At 38.1% G+C, this 17,157-nt stretch overlaps 2 protein-coding genes across 3 annotated transcripts in view; both read right to left on the minus strand.

Moving 5' to 3' along the window:
- LOC306853892 (protein sidekick-1-like) overlaps positions 1–17,157 on the minus strand; it is a 367,593-nt gene that overhangs the window by 225,241 nt on the left and 125,195 nt on the right. The window lies entirely within an intron of this gene.
- Positions 7,322–9,358, minus strand: LOC306857657 (uncharacterized protein). Its single transcript, XM_079397693.1, has 2 exons — positions 9,156–9,358; positions 7,322–8,864 (listed from the first exon to the last, which is right to left on the minus strand). The coding sequence occupies exons 1-2, from the start codon at positions 9,331–9,333 to the stop codon at positions 7,567–7,569; spliced, it is 1,476 nt and encodes a 491-aa protein (XP_079253819.1). The 5' UTR covers positions 9,334–9,358; the 3' UTR covers positions 7,322–7,566.

Below are 17,157 nucleotides of genomic sequence, written 5' to 3' on the forward strand. Positions count from 1 at the left end.
TTTTAAATACTGTAGGTGCTGTTCTTTTGAACTTTCTATTCATCAAAAATTATGAAAAGAAAATATTTAAAAAACAAAACAATAAAAGCAGCTCAACTGTTCTCAACATTGATAATGTTTCTTGAGCAGCAAATCATCATGTTAGAATCATTTCTGAAAGATCATGACACTGAAGACTGGAGTAATGATGCTGAAAATTCAGTTTTACTATCAAAATAATTACGTTTTCAAATATATTAAAATGGTTATATTTAAAACAGTTATTTCACTGAATTTACTGTAAATCTTCCTGATCCCAAACTTCAGAGTTGTTTAATAATTTACATTAAGCCACCAAAATAAAAATGAGGAACGAAATCACGCTGCAGTTTGACTGAAAAATAGAAACTATCTCATGCAAATGGCATCAAGTTTTTCTTTCTTTCTTTCTTTCTTTCAAGCAAGGAAAAAGGTGCTAAATTATATATTTATATTATATATATTTTTCTGCAAAAATAATGCAAAATATCCATAACTGTCACATAATATTCGTATTAATGAATTTCCATTCACTCACTATTGGCAAGTTTGACAAAAAGTTAATTTTGGACCTTGGGCAGTGTGCACCTTTAAAACCCAGCCACTGTGTTGCCACATAACAGCACCATGTTGCTGTAGAAACACAGCATGAATACCAGTTGGGTAACCTCTCATCAGATGCTGCCGTGAGCCTCCCACGTTTGAAGCTCACAGAAGCCTTCTGGATCAATGCCAAATATCCATAACTAAATAACCTTCAACTTCAGTGTCTGTAAGCGGAGTGGCACTCCGTGGGTCTCGGGAATGTAATGGCTTCAATGAAGCATCCGAGTGCAGAGGCGTCCTCATACGCAGTGACTGATAGGAGCTTAATTCAGTTTTACTGGCCTCTAATGATTCTTTTATAGAATGAGATGGGCTAGGACAGCCCTGAAAAGTGATGGAGGCTCTTGTGAGGCGTTCCCGAGTAATGAATGTGCCCATTACGCAGTGTAACCAATGGCCATGGAGTGTTTGGATGATTCACAACGCATAAAACATTGAGCTCAACACGTTTTCTGTAATCACTGGTCATTTGCAGCTGCCGAATGCTGGACCGCACTGCGGTTGCTTTTCATTCAGCATTACAGGGTTTGATTAGCTGCCTACTATTATTATTTCGCTATCTCCAGTGTGTTCGCTCTTCTGCAACCTTAAAGGGACAGTTCACACAAAAATGAATGCACACACATGCATCATGGTACTGTTGTGAATGTGTATCAAAGTCTGAAGAAATTGTTGAATAAAGTCATTATTTATGTTTTCTTTGCACATAAAAATTGAGGCTGAACCACTGATGTCACGTGGACTATTTTAATGATGTCCTCTCTACCTTTCTGGGCCTTGAATGTGGTCGTTTCCATTTGCTACTTTCAATCCCAGGAAAGCTGTTTGATATAACAGTAACAGTATTTACTATATAATGGCAAAAATGTTTTGCTTCCTGAATTGTTTATTGTTATTGAGACTTTCACATTGAATATTTTAAGGTGAAAACATAGCTGATTCTTTTTTTTTTACAATTCAATTAAATTAAAGTAAACTGCATGCCTGGCACAGTTACAAAAGAGAAAATGTACCTTAGCGAAATACACCCAATTAAAAGAATAATTAGAACCAGCTGACTGAACATAACCAGGCTTGATTACAACAGCCCTGCTCAGTATTAACCTTCACCATTTGAGTTCCTCTAGCATATTCCGGCATGTTATGATCCGAATAAGATACTGAGGACATCAAGATAAAGCTTCTTTATATCTATATTGCAATCTGCAAAGTGTTATAAAAGACACTGCAGATTCACAGCGTGGGCTGTATTCAAAGGAAGATAACTTGCTAACAAACTTTAATAATATGTTCCAGGGAGTCACAAAAGATCTTTAATCAGAGCCATGGTGCAAGAGTCAGTGAACATTTCGACCAATAGGGTGTGTGACGCAACGTTTGGATATGCATAAGCACATTTCTCATGCAAATGAGAAAATGTGTTGAGTGATTGAAAACATTCATCTTTTTTGGGTTAAAGGTTAAAAATTTATATATAACAATGTTTTCTTTGGTAGACAGTTTGATTTCAATCACTCACTTAAATCAGTGAGGATCAGATGATACAAACCCTGCATTATATTGCAATGTCTTATTCAGTTACTGGCCAAATGGGGAGTTTTATTTATGCACCAAACCCAATTGTAGTGCATTTGGTGCTTGGTGGCTCACTTCTGGTCATTAACTTCCTATTTGTACCTAGAAGGTGAAGAGAAAACGCTGCTATAATGACCAGTGTAAACTTATCCAGAATGCTTCTGACAATAGCATCATCCACAGTGACTTATTACAGCAAGACAGAATATATTAAATGCATGATGAGCATCAAATATGATCAGGAAGTCCAGGGATGGACACGGCGCGCTTGGAGCGGCGGGTTTGACCCGTAATAGAGTAATAAGACATGGCTGCTGTACCCTAGAGTTGCTTGCGCAGTCTGGCTTCAGTTAATATCCTGCTGAGTAGATGAGTAATGGATGCTCTATAAAGTGCCCAAGGTAAAGTCGTCTTCTCTGACTGTTGATTGCACAGGGAAGATTCGGTGCAGAATTTTAAGCATTAGAAGCCTCTATCCTGCTAAGCTGCCATCATACCCTAGGCACCGCAAGTAGCAGCTCTGAGATTTTCCCGCTCTCTCTGGGGGGATGAGATATTTCACTGGGTTCTTTCAGACTACTGACAGTAAAAACTGTGTTTGTGCTGTGGAAAGAAGAAGAAAAAAAGGGAAACAGAAGACAAGGTAAAAAGAGAGGAAAGAAACTGGACTCGCACCTCTGACACTAGGGAACCCGGAGTGGTGACAGGGACAACGACAGTATGTGAGTAAGTGTTCTCAGTGCATCCTTGGTAAAGCGAGGGCAGGACTGCAGGCAGGTCACAGGGGGGTTTGAAGTGATTTGAGGTGGGTTTGATTTTTATTATGTGAATGTGAATAATATATGACCATAGATGAAGAAATGTATATTAATACAATAACACATTTTACATACTAATTAGATTTCTTATACTCTTTAAATAAGCATAATTTTTTTCATCATTAGTCTGCACATCCACAGGAATAAGTGTAACACAAAAACACACAAAGTCATGCCTCAAGTCTCCAATCTTTATTAAGCAGTTTACACTATTTATACTTTGCATACAAAGAAATGTAACCGTCTTGTCCTGTGTGTTGCATTGTACTATGCTTTTACTCCTCCATAGTTAAACAAGAAAACCCCATTAATATTATTTCCATTAAACTCCACAGACAAACGTTGTTACTTCGTTGTTGTCTGACCCAATTAATCCCATTCAAACCTATGGACAGCGCGGAGCTGTTTGGAACTATTGAGAGCTCCATGAACCACGTGACCGCGCGGCGGCGAGATCAAAGCGTGTCGCAACTGTTTCTCCACTATGGCGTTCCGATCGGCTCTTTAATATGACTTTGCTACATGCACTCGTCAGCACCAAGCTTCAGACACGCCCTCCGTCAAGCGTTGATGCTGACGCCCCGTTGAAGCAGCGCTGCGCAGAATGATCACCGTATGACATCAAAGTACCGCAAGAGCGATTTGAATGCATAGGATCCGACTGACTGCTTTCTTACAGCTCTCGTGGTATTTTGATGTCATACGGTGATCATTCTGCGAACGCGCCTATTCACGGGTATCAATGACGTCACCTTTTTGTTGTGGCCGCCATCTTTAGGACCGTAGCGCCCGCGCCACGAACGTCTATGATTCCAGGGGAAATGGCAGAAACGGGCTGTGCTAACGTTAAAATCGCTCATCTCTCTGATAAAGAAAAGCAACGCTATTACAAGAAAATTGATATTTTGGGTTTTGATCCGTATTTACTTCCGAATCAACTTCTGACCCCGCTGAAATCTGTTGTTAACTTGCCAAACATGTCTTTTGGCGACATTTACATCTACCTCGTCCACAATCCTTCTCCATACAGCGGGGAGTCCCTCAAGGCATACAAGAGCACTGAAGCGTACATGTATTTTAAATCAGGATGGGTGAATGATCCTCGAGTTTATCATCTGGAGATGAAGAAACTTTTCTTATTTACAGGAAAGGTAAGATATTTGTTTACTTAACTTAACTAGCTAGTGGTGTAACAATACCCTAATTTCACGATTCGATACATATCAGAATACTAAACTCACGATACACAATATATTGTTACACCCCTACTAGCTACTCTACTAACTTGCTACGTGGTGCTAGCTAGGTGGCAAAGCTAGGTCAATGCTAGGATAATAATTAACAATTGCCAATCGAAAACATAATGTAGAAAATAGCTATGAGTCTTAGATAATGTTATATGTTGAACTTCATTGTTAATCTGGCTATATTGCAAATTTTTTAATTCTCAATTTGTGTTTCATACTTAAGGTTAAGCATTCACAAAACCTTTCTGTGACCCCAACACATCCCTGGATCACAGTCCAAGAGGACGGGACAGTGCTTATGGCTCATTGCACCTGTAAGGCAGGCCTAGGAGAGGTCTGCTCTCATGCAGCAGCTCTTCTGTACTCGGTGTTGGCTGCTGCTGATATTAAAAACGGGCAGGCTTGCACCGAGAAGCCTTGTGCTTGGGCTCAGACAAGTATGAACTCTGTCAGAGGGGTCCCATATGAAGAGATCTGCAACATCAGTTTCTCTCATAAACAAGAGCCATGTTCAAGCCGTGAAGATCAAGGTCCTGGTTGTCCTGATATCAGACCATCAGATAAAGACTGCCAAGCATTCTTTGAGGCGCTTCATAATAGTGAATTGCAGGAGTCCAAACCAAAGAAGAGTGCCATCCTCTCTGTCATTGAGGGCCACTCCCACAGGTAAGATGCTCTGCTCCACAGAGAGACTGAAAAGCTCTTTTGTGGCTTGCACATAATACTTTACAACTCATCTCAGTTATGACAGGGGAAAACAAAAACATGGGCTAATTATAATGAGTAATTACTACAGGACTAGAATATTTAACTGTACATTTGATCTTTTGTCACTTTAAATAGTCTGGACACTATATATTGTCACTTAAAATGTCTTGTTTCTGTTTCTCTATCACAGGTACATCCCAAAGGTGATGCAACTGGACTTGCCAGCTCCTCTTTCCACATTGTACTCAAGCACCTGGCTGGAGATGGACTTTTCCTTGCTGCTGATTGAGAGTACCAAGGTCTTTGATGATCTACATCTAACGAAGCAACAGGTAAACATTATAAACATTCTCCTTTTAGTTTGACCTACTTCATTTGTATTGGAGTGTAATATCCATAATGATCAGGCTGTTTTGGTACAACTCTTAATATTTCAGTGTATCAGTTCAGGTGAAATAAATGATAAGCCTTTCCATTTTGAAAGTATTCCTATGGATGATTTTCTTGAATGTAATCAGTTTTAGTCAATCTATACACTTCAGTGGTAGTTAATCTCTAAATAGTCATGTGTCACTAACTTTTTGCCCAGTGTTTGATAGTTGAGGAGGAGACCAGGGAGCAAAGTAAATCTAGAGTATGGTTTGATCAGAGGGCAGGAAGAGTCACAGCGTCAGTTTTCAGTGAGGCAGCCAGAGCAGGCACACCTGCGTCCTTGATCAAAAGAATTTGCTATCCCCGTGCTTCTCGGTTCTCCACTGAGGCAACAAGGTACATAGATAACAGAACAGTTTCATAGGAGAGCTATTCTTAGACCTACTGTGCAAGACAACCATGCATAAAGCAAGATTAATTGGTCTAGTTTGTTCTAAGGCTTACAGCTTGTGTACAATAGTGCTTGCAAGTTTGTGAAGCCGCTGTTTATAAGCCAGTAAATCAATGCTTTTTTTTTTTTTTTAATTGTCATAATGCAACACCTGGTAAATGATAGACATGTTCACATTTGAATGTGAGAGCTTGTAGAATACAATGTGAGAACTTGCAGAACAAAAATCTGAACTTGTATGTTAAAATTTGCACTTGTAAAAAATATTCACACACGTGATCTGAATTTGAATTCACACAAAGAAAAAAAAAACACTGTCAAGAGAGCTTGCATCACAAAGTGGCAAATCTGTGCGCCTCGGCTTTTGCATTACATGTTTGCAGCTGTCATGTTTATGTACATATCAATCTACACATTTGTCAATATTTTTTTTCCTGTGACAGGTGTGTAAACATTTCTACAAGTGCAAATTTTCAAGTTACAAGTACAGATTTTTTTGTTCTGCAAGTTCTCACATCGTATTCTACAAGCTCTTACATTTTGCACCATACTGTATTAACCTGCATGCTTACATTCCAATCTTTGTTAGATGGGGTCAACAAAATGAGGACAGAGGAAGGGAAAGCTATGTTGCTATGATGCAAGACCACCATGAAGACTTCCAGGTGAGGGCATCAGGGTTCATCATCAACCCAGAACTCCCCTGGATTGGAGCATCACCTGATGGTGTGGTAGCCTGCACTTGCCATGGAGATGGCGTTTTAGAGATAAAATGCCCCTTCAAAACCAGGAACTGCTCCCTCACTGAAAGCTGCAAGGATTCCTCATTCTGTCTTGGCATAGGAGAGGATGGGGTCATGGCACTGAGACATTTCCACAAGTACATGTATCAAGTGCAGGCACAAATGCACATTGCAGAGGTGTGTTACTGTGACTTCATGGTGTGGACACCACAGGAAGTTTTCACCCAGCGAATTCTATATGATCCTGTCTTCTTCCATGATGCTTATGGCAAAGTGGTGAATTTCATCAAGACTGGAGTGCTCCCTGAGCTGCTGGGGAAATGGTATACAGCACCACGCCTTACTCCCATATACATCACAGCCACAAAACAGCCTGAAGTGGGATGCTACTGTGGTCAACCTGCAGGCACAGATGTCGTCATTTGCACATCTGCAAATTGTAGGCGAAAGCACTTTCACAAGACCTGCCTTAAGCTGACCAGGGTGCCTAAGACATGGAAATGTGTGGAGTGCAGAAAACAAGTTTAGTATTACCAGTCTTAAATATTAGAAGTGTGTGTGTGTATGTATAATATATATGTAATGTGTATATATGTATATATTTATGTTTGTGTATGTGTGTGTGTGTATGTGTATATATATATATATATATATATATATATATGAGTATTTGTATTTTGTTACATTACAACACTGCCTAATAGAATGTGATGGAAAATGTATAAATTGCACATGTATTGTTACTGCAATGTGACCATGTACAATAAACATCACTAAAGTGTTGTAACTGAATGAATAACAATTTATTTCAAAAGTAATTTCAGCCAATATCAATATATACACATTTGTGATAGTCTACTTGTTTTAGAAACAAGTAAACAAGACAAACACAAAACAATTTTACATGAAACTCTTAAGTAACTAAGTAACAGACTTGTATAAAATACAAAGATCCAAATATATATTACATTTATACACAATTGTTTAGCATTGTGACACTAAGGAAAACAATGTTACTGACACCCATGCTATTGTGAGGGCACAACAGATTGGCAAATGTTGCACAGAGCACAGCACACTCTGACCATCTTGTCAAGAGATGTAAGCTCTCCTGGAGTTGCAGTCAGGCAGAGAGAAATGGGTATTGTGCTTTGTAAAATTGTGTACTTATTCCTCACAAGACCAATCACTCGTTCAACATGAATTCGAACAGCTGCTAGCCCCCTTGAATACTCAAGTTCACTTGGATGCAGTTGCTTTTTCCCTCTAGTAAAGGCAGGTATTTTGAGATGAGCACTGTACAATCCCACAGCATCTCCTACTGTGAACCCTCGATCTGCTAGGACCAAATCACCAGGTAACAGATTTTCCAGGTAGCCACAGTTCTCTGTAATGTGCCTGTCACTTGCTCGCCCTCCCCAGCCACGAGACACAAACGATATGACTCCCTGTGGAGTTATTGATATCAAGTACTTGGCAGTATTGTGGTGCTTATATTGTGAGTATGTTTGTGCTCGGGCTCTCAAGTTTTTAGGTCTCTCGATGAAAATTTCAAAGCAGTCTATTATGGATGTACAATTTCTGTAACTACTATTTTTGAAACACATGGGTAAACTAATTTGAATCTGTTCCTTACTGGGCCACATTATGAATCCAGACATCCTATCATGCAAGACATTTAACGTACTGTTAAAAATTCGGCCTGCAGTAGGCTTTGACACATGAAATATATATGAAAAGAAGTGCAGTGGTAAATTCAGTCTCATTCTCATTAGAGTCATTAAAAAGCTTTGAAAGGGATTCAATCCAGGTCCCACCTTAAGGAACTCTGACACAAAAGTGAAGACAACCATCAGCTTGGCAAAGGATGGAAGGCCAGTTAAGTCCTGCACCATGTCATCATTGTCCTTGAAGGTTTCCTGGCTGAAGGATAACTTGCTAACCTTTTCCCTGAGCTGATAAACCTCTGACCTCAGTGCAGTACACTCCTCTGTCAGTCTCCTCACAGTTTCATGGCAGGCTTCATTGGAGCATGGTACACTGCTCTCAGCATAGACTGCAGAATTACAGTAGCTGTGATCAGCTATCTGACCTCTAACGTTACCCTCCTGAGCTGAGGTGTACCCACAGTCATCAATCTGCATATGGCTGCTGTTGTCACAGGATGCCACCGGTCCAACATCATGCGTCCTTCTCTTTCTTTTGACAGCTTGCACTTGCTCAAATTTGCTGTAACTATTTATTTTTCTTTTGCGTTGCTCAGGTGTGAGATAAGCAAACAAACTTGGCACATAGTCGGGGTTTAATGGATTCTCGCTCTTCTGACCTACAGGGGTAGATTGAGATATAGTGATACATTAATGAACAGTGTCTGACACTAACAGGAAGGCTACACCGGGTAAGTGAAAAGCTCCGTTCGCGACGCGCAAAAAAAAGTTTTAGAAAACTAGTTGTTTTTTTATTACTTACGGTAGTAGTCAGTTCACTGATCATAGCAGACGGTTACAGCAGACGCAACGTGAACGAACACTTCAGTTACGTGCCTGGTGTAGCCTCCCTGTAACTTTACATCTTATTTTATCGTAGGGTTGCTAACATAGCTAGCTAGCTAACTTACCCGAAATAAAGTGTTCATTGCACAGTCTGGAGTGTTCTGTGGGAGTCCACTGATCCCTTTTAATGGCAGCTAACCATTTATGTCTCCTGTCAGTGTTTTTAGGAATATTATAAAACGTATGTCCCGTTTTTTTTGACTTGCTGTTATCACAGCCCACGGCACAGCAGATAGAAGGCATATTTGCTGTTTACTTCCGGTCCCTGGGCGGTCCTAAAGATGGCGCCGTCTTTAATGTGTGACGTCACAAGATATCCATGTATTGACTCCGTTTAGGTCTGCCGCCTTGTTACACGTCACGTGAGTGACAGCGGAACGTGGCCAATGAGGGAGAGGAGAAAAGTAATAGAGATTTATGATTGATTGGTGAATTAATGGTGTTTTGTTATTGTGTGAGTGTGACCAATAACGCGTGAATGCAGCATGATCTGAATGCAGGGAAATACACCGAAGTGAATCGCCATCATTTAGAAATGAGATCGCATTTATGTATGAATCAAGTATGTATGAATGTATGAATATGTATGATTTTTTTTTTCGATTAATCGTGCAGCCCTACTTCACATACTAACTGAATTTGACAGAACCTAATCAAATGGCGTTCCTAATCAAATGCAACGCAAGTTTTCCATGCCCTGACTGAAAGTGAAATACTGCAAAGCAACACAATCAGTTAATCAGACACTCCATTTTTACACTATAAAAACAAAAGAGTAATATTTACTAAATGAAGCAAGTTTATTTCAATATTGCATATTCAAATATGACTGACAGTTCATTGCTGTTAACAGAAAAAATTATGTGAATTTAATTACTGATTATATTAAGCAGAACACACTGAATGACTGAATGATTTCTAGTTTCAGCATAGTTTTCATCAAACTGATTTGCATTAAAGGGATAGTTCACCCAAAAATTAAAATTCTATCAATAATTACTCATGTTGTTTACCCTCATGTTGTTCCAAACCCGTAAGACTTTCGTTCATCTTCGGAACACAAATTAAGATATTTTTGATGAAATCCGAGAGCTTTCTGACCCTGCATAGACAGCAACAAAACTACCACGTTCAAGGCCCAGAAACAGGGCTCCAGACAAAAAAATCGAGTAAGGAGCCATTGGCTCCTATAAAAGAAAAACTTAGGCGCCAAATTATTTTTTTAGGTGCCACAGAATAAAAGTGGTTTATTTTATTATTATCATTTTATTTTCCCCCCCTATTTTAACATTTCAATCATTTTGTCATGTGTTTATGTCTTATCTTTTCTAGGCTTTATCAGCATTTTAATCCATCTTGTAGATCAGGTCGACCGGGGGACTAAGGTTCACTTAAAGTGTGAATTAAATGTCTTTTACAACTTGAAATATACAGTCACAAAGAATTGTTCGTTACACAGAATCTGTACCAATATCATGGACCATAAGCATCACTTGGCAACTGAGTGCAGTGCATCCTATAAATGTTGTCACGTCTTTCACACATTCAGTCTGTTTTTCTTCATTAGTAAAATGCAATTTTATAGGAGGAGCTGAATCATGTACAACAGAATAAGTAAAAATATTAATATGCAACAGCGCATAAATATAGCAAAACGCTCCTCTTTATAGTTATTTTTCTAGCTGACTGATGAGTTTATGGACACTGAGTGGTTATTCTGAGGTAAATGTATTACAATGCAATGTTTACAAGCTTTATACATTTCCTCAGTTTGAAACACTGAATGAGCTTTTACATAAAACATTTCAGTAAGTTGTACTATAGGCTTTCTTATTGCCTACCTTTTGATCATGTTCATTTCATACTATAGTAGTAAATCGAAATATATAATGGGTTCACTTGCAGCTTTAACTGAGGTGCTAAAGAGATCGCGCCTGAGCATCAAGTGCCATACTCTCCGCTCGCGCGATCCGGACGCATACACGGACCGTGTGGACGCGGGGTACTGGTGTTTATATTACCGAAAGTGTGCGCTTGTGGTCCGCATTAAAGAGCACCCAAACCGCATCATTTGAATTTCGTAGCATTTTAAAGCTGATACTTTGTTTATTAAAAAGTAAGACAGCACAAAGATTTTTGCGATTACTGGATGGCAAGTGCGCTTCAAATAACATGAAGTCCATGCATTAACAGAACACAGCATATAGACTAAGATCTCGATAAGAAGAAGCCATAATGCAACAAGCATCACCGCGGATGAGTAGCGGAGTATTTCTTCAGCAAGCGACGCGCAAACTGAATGAACCTGAAAGTAAGTCGCAGACGCTCAACACACAATCTTCTTCATTAAAAGTAGCGAGACTAGTCTATCTTTCCAGTGCTGATGCCGCGCGCTCTCTTGTTGCGGTCTCTGATATTGAAATTAGCTGATAATTAATAAAATTATCCATTGCTTTCATTGACGTGAACTCCGTTATATTTGCATATGAAGCGGGAATTGAAGAACGGATTTATATCCGTTTTGCGAAGACACATTTATGTGGCCAAGTGTAAATGGGGAAACGTTTTAACAAATCATATAGATATCCGATCAGAGAAAATGCATGAAGTGACCAGGTGTAAACAGGCCCTTTCAGTTCTCTTGCACTCGTTCAGCAGACTGTGTGCGGCAGAGACGAGGACTGTTTGAAACTCTTTTCCAGTAAAACGTTGATGCGCATCGTCTTATGTAAGTTTAATACGTGAACATAACAAAAGATGTGAGCGCAAAACAATCGGGAAAAAAGTCCTTTCATGCAAATTATACATAGTCGCCAGTGGCTTCACTCGCAAATTAATATTTTTGGTCGCAAATGCTATCAGTCGAATCTATCAGTCGATCTTGTACTATAATGACAACTATAATAAGATAGAAGACTACATATATAAGAGGGTAATTTACCTAACAAGGCCTTAGCTGTAAACAACAACATATGTATTTTTCTCCTCTGAAACAATGAGGACCAACCCACTAATTCATACAAGGTACAATGATGAGTGTGAGAAGAAGCACAAGTCACAAATCGTAATGCAGCATGGTATACATAATCCAATTTTTTTAAAATAGAAGAACTTGCATGCATATAAATCGCATCACCATAATCCAGCACTGAAACAAAACAACCTTGTATAATTCTCTTCCTTGCTTCAAAGGGAAAACATTTCTTTAAACGATACAACAAACCTAATTTTGTCTTAAGCTTTTTTAATAGATTTGCAATATGTACCAGAAAACTCAGCTTTTCATCCAGACATATACCCAAATATTTGTAACAACTAACTCTTTCTATACTCTCCCCCTCTAAACTTAAAATAGAGTGATCCGATTTAGTGCCATGTCTGGTAAAAAAGTATATATTTCGTTTTATTAGAATTTAATACCAATTTTAAATTTGACAATGAAAGTTGCAATGTCCTAAAAGATTCTTACAAAATATATATAGCTTGGTCCAAGGAACGTGCTACTGTATAAATAACAGTGTCATCAGCGTAGAAATGAATTTTAGCTGGGTTATCCCACATCCCAAATCATTAATATATATTGAAAATAAAATAGGTGCTAAAATGGATCCCTGTGGGACACCTTTTATAATTTTTAACTCTGAAGAACTATAATTTTCAACTAAAACACACTGAGTCCTGTCTAATAAATAATTATAGAACCAACTTAAAGCCATCTCACTAAAACCCACACACCTGAGTATTTGCAACAAATCTGTATGATCTACAGAGTCAAATGCTTTGGTAAGATCTGCAAATAAAGCTGCACAATACTGTTTACTATCCAAGCAATTTATAATATAATTTATGACCAATATGGCTGCTGTTATAGTACTGTGACCTGATCTGAAGCCTGACTGAAATTTATTTAATTTCATTTTCAGTTAAAAATTGTTTTACTTGTTCATTTATAAAGGATTCAAATACTTTTGCCATACTTTTTTACTTGAAATCGGGTGATAATTATCTAATTCAGATAGGTCGTCACCTTTTAACAAGGGGCGAACTATAGCCGATTTCCATGCACGAGCAATAGCATTTGAGGTTAAACTTAAATTAAAAATAAAAGAGATGGGCTCTGTTACCAGTGCTGCAGCAATTTAAAAAAAATAAGGTTCTGTTTTATCAAACCCTGCTGATTTTTTACAATCCAAATTGAATAATGCTTTATAAACTTGTATATCTGAAATTGGAGTAAGGCAAAAGACTGAGTGGAACAACATGATGTGGTTTCCATAGCACCTATGTTAGATGTTTTTATAATTTGTTCTTTTAAATTTTTAAAATCCTTAGACCAGCAGAGATAAAATGACTATTAAAAGCATTCACAATATTTTATTTTCCTCTAATTACGCACTTATTTAATTTCAAATAATCAGGCAGACTGGTAAAAGTTTTTGAACCAGAAACTAATTTGGTTAGCTTCCAAAACTTTGTTGGATCATTCAAATTTTCATTTAACATGATTAAATAATAATCACGTTTTGAGTTTTTTTTTTACCAATTTAGTACAATTATTTCTTATTGTTCTGTAATTAACCCAGTCCAATTGATTATTTGAAGGTATTGAACCATTAAACCATGGATTATCTCTATTACTTATTCTAAATCTTTTATAAGGTGCATGTTTATCACATAAAGCTAAAAAAGTTTAGCTTTATGTGATAAGTCTAAAATACTCCCATGCTAAATCAGCATCAGGTATTTGTAAAACAAAGCGCGAATCACTATTATAAATATTGTTATAAATATTTTAATGAACAAGCAAAAAAGCTTGTTCATTAAAATATTTAAATTGTCGTTTCAAAATAAAACGTGATTTACCCTTTGGAATCCTGCAATCTCTCAAACATACTATTGCACAGTGATCACTGACATCGTTACAAAACACTCCAACTGCAGTAAATATATGAGGAGCATTTGTTAAAATTACATCAAGTAGAGTAGATTTAGCTGGATCTTTCTGATTTAACCAGGTAGGCAAATTTATAAGTTGCTCCAAACAAAGAGAGTCACAAATACCCCTGAATGGATCAGACATATGTGATGACCAGTCCCAATTTAAATCCCCAAGTAAAACAATTCTGATTTCGTCCACTCGTTAAGAGAGTCCATTAATGAAGTGATAGCTTCACTCGATGCCGATGGTGGAGCGATAACATCCCACAACGACGATATCAGGTCCATTTTGAAAAAGTAATCTAATTCCAAGAAGTTCAAAGCATTTTGGTTTGCTGATGGAAATAATACAAGTGCAGTTTAGTTTAAACTTAATATAAACTGCAACTCCACCACCTTTTTTTATAAGGTCCGATCTAAAAAGATGAAATCCCTCAATAAGTACCATGGAATTCGGCACTGATTTATTTAACCATGTCTCAGAGAGAACAATAATATCGGAATTTGTTGAATCGGCTAATATTCTTATTAAGTCCATTTTATTTACCAGACTGCGTACATTAAGATGAAAAAAACGTAATCCGTTGCTTGACTTGAATTCATCTGGAGTTTGAAGCTGCACCCTCTCTGGGCCTGGATTCGGATGAATATTGCCCGACAATAAGAGCAAAAAAAAAAAACACCAGTTTTTCCTCGCTGAGCCGGCCATCATTACAGATGGACACTGCGTAGGGAGATAACTTTCCATTTCCCCAGGACCACAGGCATCGCAGACCTCTTGGTTCATCTCTCAAATCGAAAGGCGTCCGAAAAACGAGGTACTTCTCAAACGCCCGAGTCATCAGGATACCACCTCCGCCATCTGGCTCCAGGATAGTCATAGCACTCGGGATAGTCCACCTGTGCCATAGCGCAGGTTTATCTCTCCCCTCATCAGCATTAGCGTTAGAGAACATGCCGACAGTTGGGATCCACAACGCCAGGCAGCCAAGCAGGTAAACGAGTCCAGAGTGTATCCGCATTTTCGCAATACAATTTAATAAAATGCAAAAAAATTATACAACGGACTTAGGAACAATCGTAAAACAATCTTTGATATCCTTATACATAAAAACTGAAAACTAAAACAGAGGTCATCGGCACTAACACGCGCACTACATACAAGCCGCCAATTAAGAGTATGATTTTGGCCCAATTACATTAGTGTGGGTGACGCGACCAAGTGCATCTCAACAAAAACAGACACTAAACAATTCACAAAATGTTTTGCCACCTGTGAATTGTTGTGCACACCGAATGTTTAGAACAAAAATCTTCAGATTAGCATTGAAGAGTTCTTCAGACAGCAGAATGGGACTTGACTTGCTAGTATGCAAAGCAGCACGGTCAACATAGTGTCTCTTCATGTTTCCTAAGATTTGAAAAAGAATACACACAGAGATTGTTTCTGTCTCTTTAAGGGATGTTAAGTAAATTAAAAGCACACAGAACAAAGAGGGAAAAACAGAGCATCCATTAAAGCCGACTTATAATCACTGCAAATGTAAAGTGTGTACATGTCTGCGTTACTAATGCTAGCCCTTTTCACGTGTCATCTTTCTTCACAGACAAGCCTGATGAGTCACACAGAAAAAAATCTGTACAATTAACAAAGCAAAACATCTTGAGAGACAGAAATTTAGAAAATAACTGTTATTGTGAAGCATTAATGGACCGCAATCCGATCTTTCACCGTCTGTCTAATTTGAATGAGTACTGTAGTTGTGATTTCCCACGAGGCAACTCTTCAACATTTCTTCCTCTTTTAAAGGGTGCAGCTGAATGCATCTCGCTGCATAGTTATTTGACAGAGTTGATAAATTCACCTGCTTTAATTCATTATTTAGATCTGACCCATCAAAAAATTGCTTTCAAGCTGACCCTTGAGTTCAAAGTAGTCTTTCGAGTGGTGTGAAGGAAAAGGTTGTCTGTTTTTCCCAGTCTGTGATGCAGCAGAGGTAAGTGTTTTTTTGACCTCCTGGCCAGCACTGTCACTCATCACCAGCTTCCTATAGCTCGCAGCCCACAAAGCAATTATTTCAAAGTCAGGAAAAACTGCACAAGAGTGACAGAACCTACATGAAAGGATTTATATTGCCGTTTAATTTGCCCCTAAAAAATAGTGATACAAATCTGAGGCTGAACAGAGACTCTCTTTTTGTTTCCAGTATTGTGTGGTTTCAGAGCATGTACTCGATTCAATAAAGGACTTCTTTCACAACCATTGATGAAGTATTCAATATAATATGGTATGCACTTTAATATAAAAACACATAACTAAACATCCGTCATTGTGGCATAATCATTTGACCTGGACTTTCTGTGACGTACAACATACAACAAAATAAAAACTGCAACAATAATTTTTATTCATTTAATTTAATTGAATTTAAATTAATGTAATGTCCCATTATTTAATATTAGTTAATGCATTAACAACTGACAAATGAATCCTTATTGTAAAGTGTCTGCACTGTCAGTGGATGCAGTAGGTCATCTGGGATTGTTCATCTACAGTACTGTTTCATGAATACTACTTGGACATGCTACTCATTTAATGTCCTGCTTTTTTTATACTTCATATGAAAGTATAAAAGCATTTATGAATACAAGCATGCATATGCAGAATCAGTATCAGCAGTGAATATATTATGGGACCTGAGGTGGGAATCATTTTAAGGGCTAAAGGAATTGTAGATGTGTACAGTCAGGTCCATAAATATTGGGACATCGACACAATTCTAACATTTTTGGCTCTATACACCACCACAATGGATTTCAAATGAAACGAACAAGATGTGCTTTAACTGCAGACTGTCAGCTTTAATTTGAGGGTATTTACATCCAAATCAGGTGAACGGTGTAGGAATTACAACAGTTTGCATATGTGCCTCCCACTTGTTAAAAAAATTGTCAGAAAATGTTAGCATTGTAATGGATATGACAATGTTAATGTATTTGGTCTTGGTGGAATAGATCTGCTACCCTGCTGAATTGCTGCTGCTGCTGTTGGTTTATTGTTGTAAATTATTGCTGCCGCTGCTGCTAAGCAAGTACAGGAACTTGCTACTGCCAATACATATGCAGATA

Source organism: Barbus barbus (assembly GCF_936440315.1).
Source record: "Barbus barbus genome assembly, chromosome: 3".
Classification (NCBI taxonomy): Eukaryota; Metazoa; Chordata; class Actinopteri; order Cypriniformes; family Cyprinidae; genus Barbus; species Barbus barbus.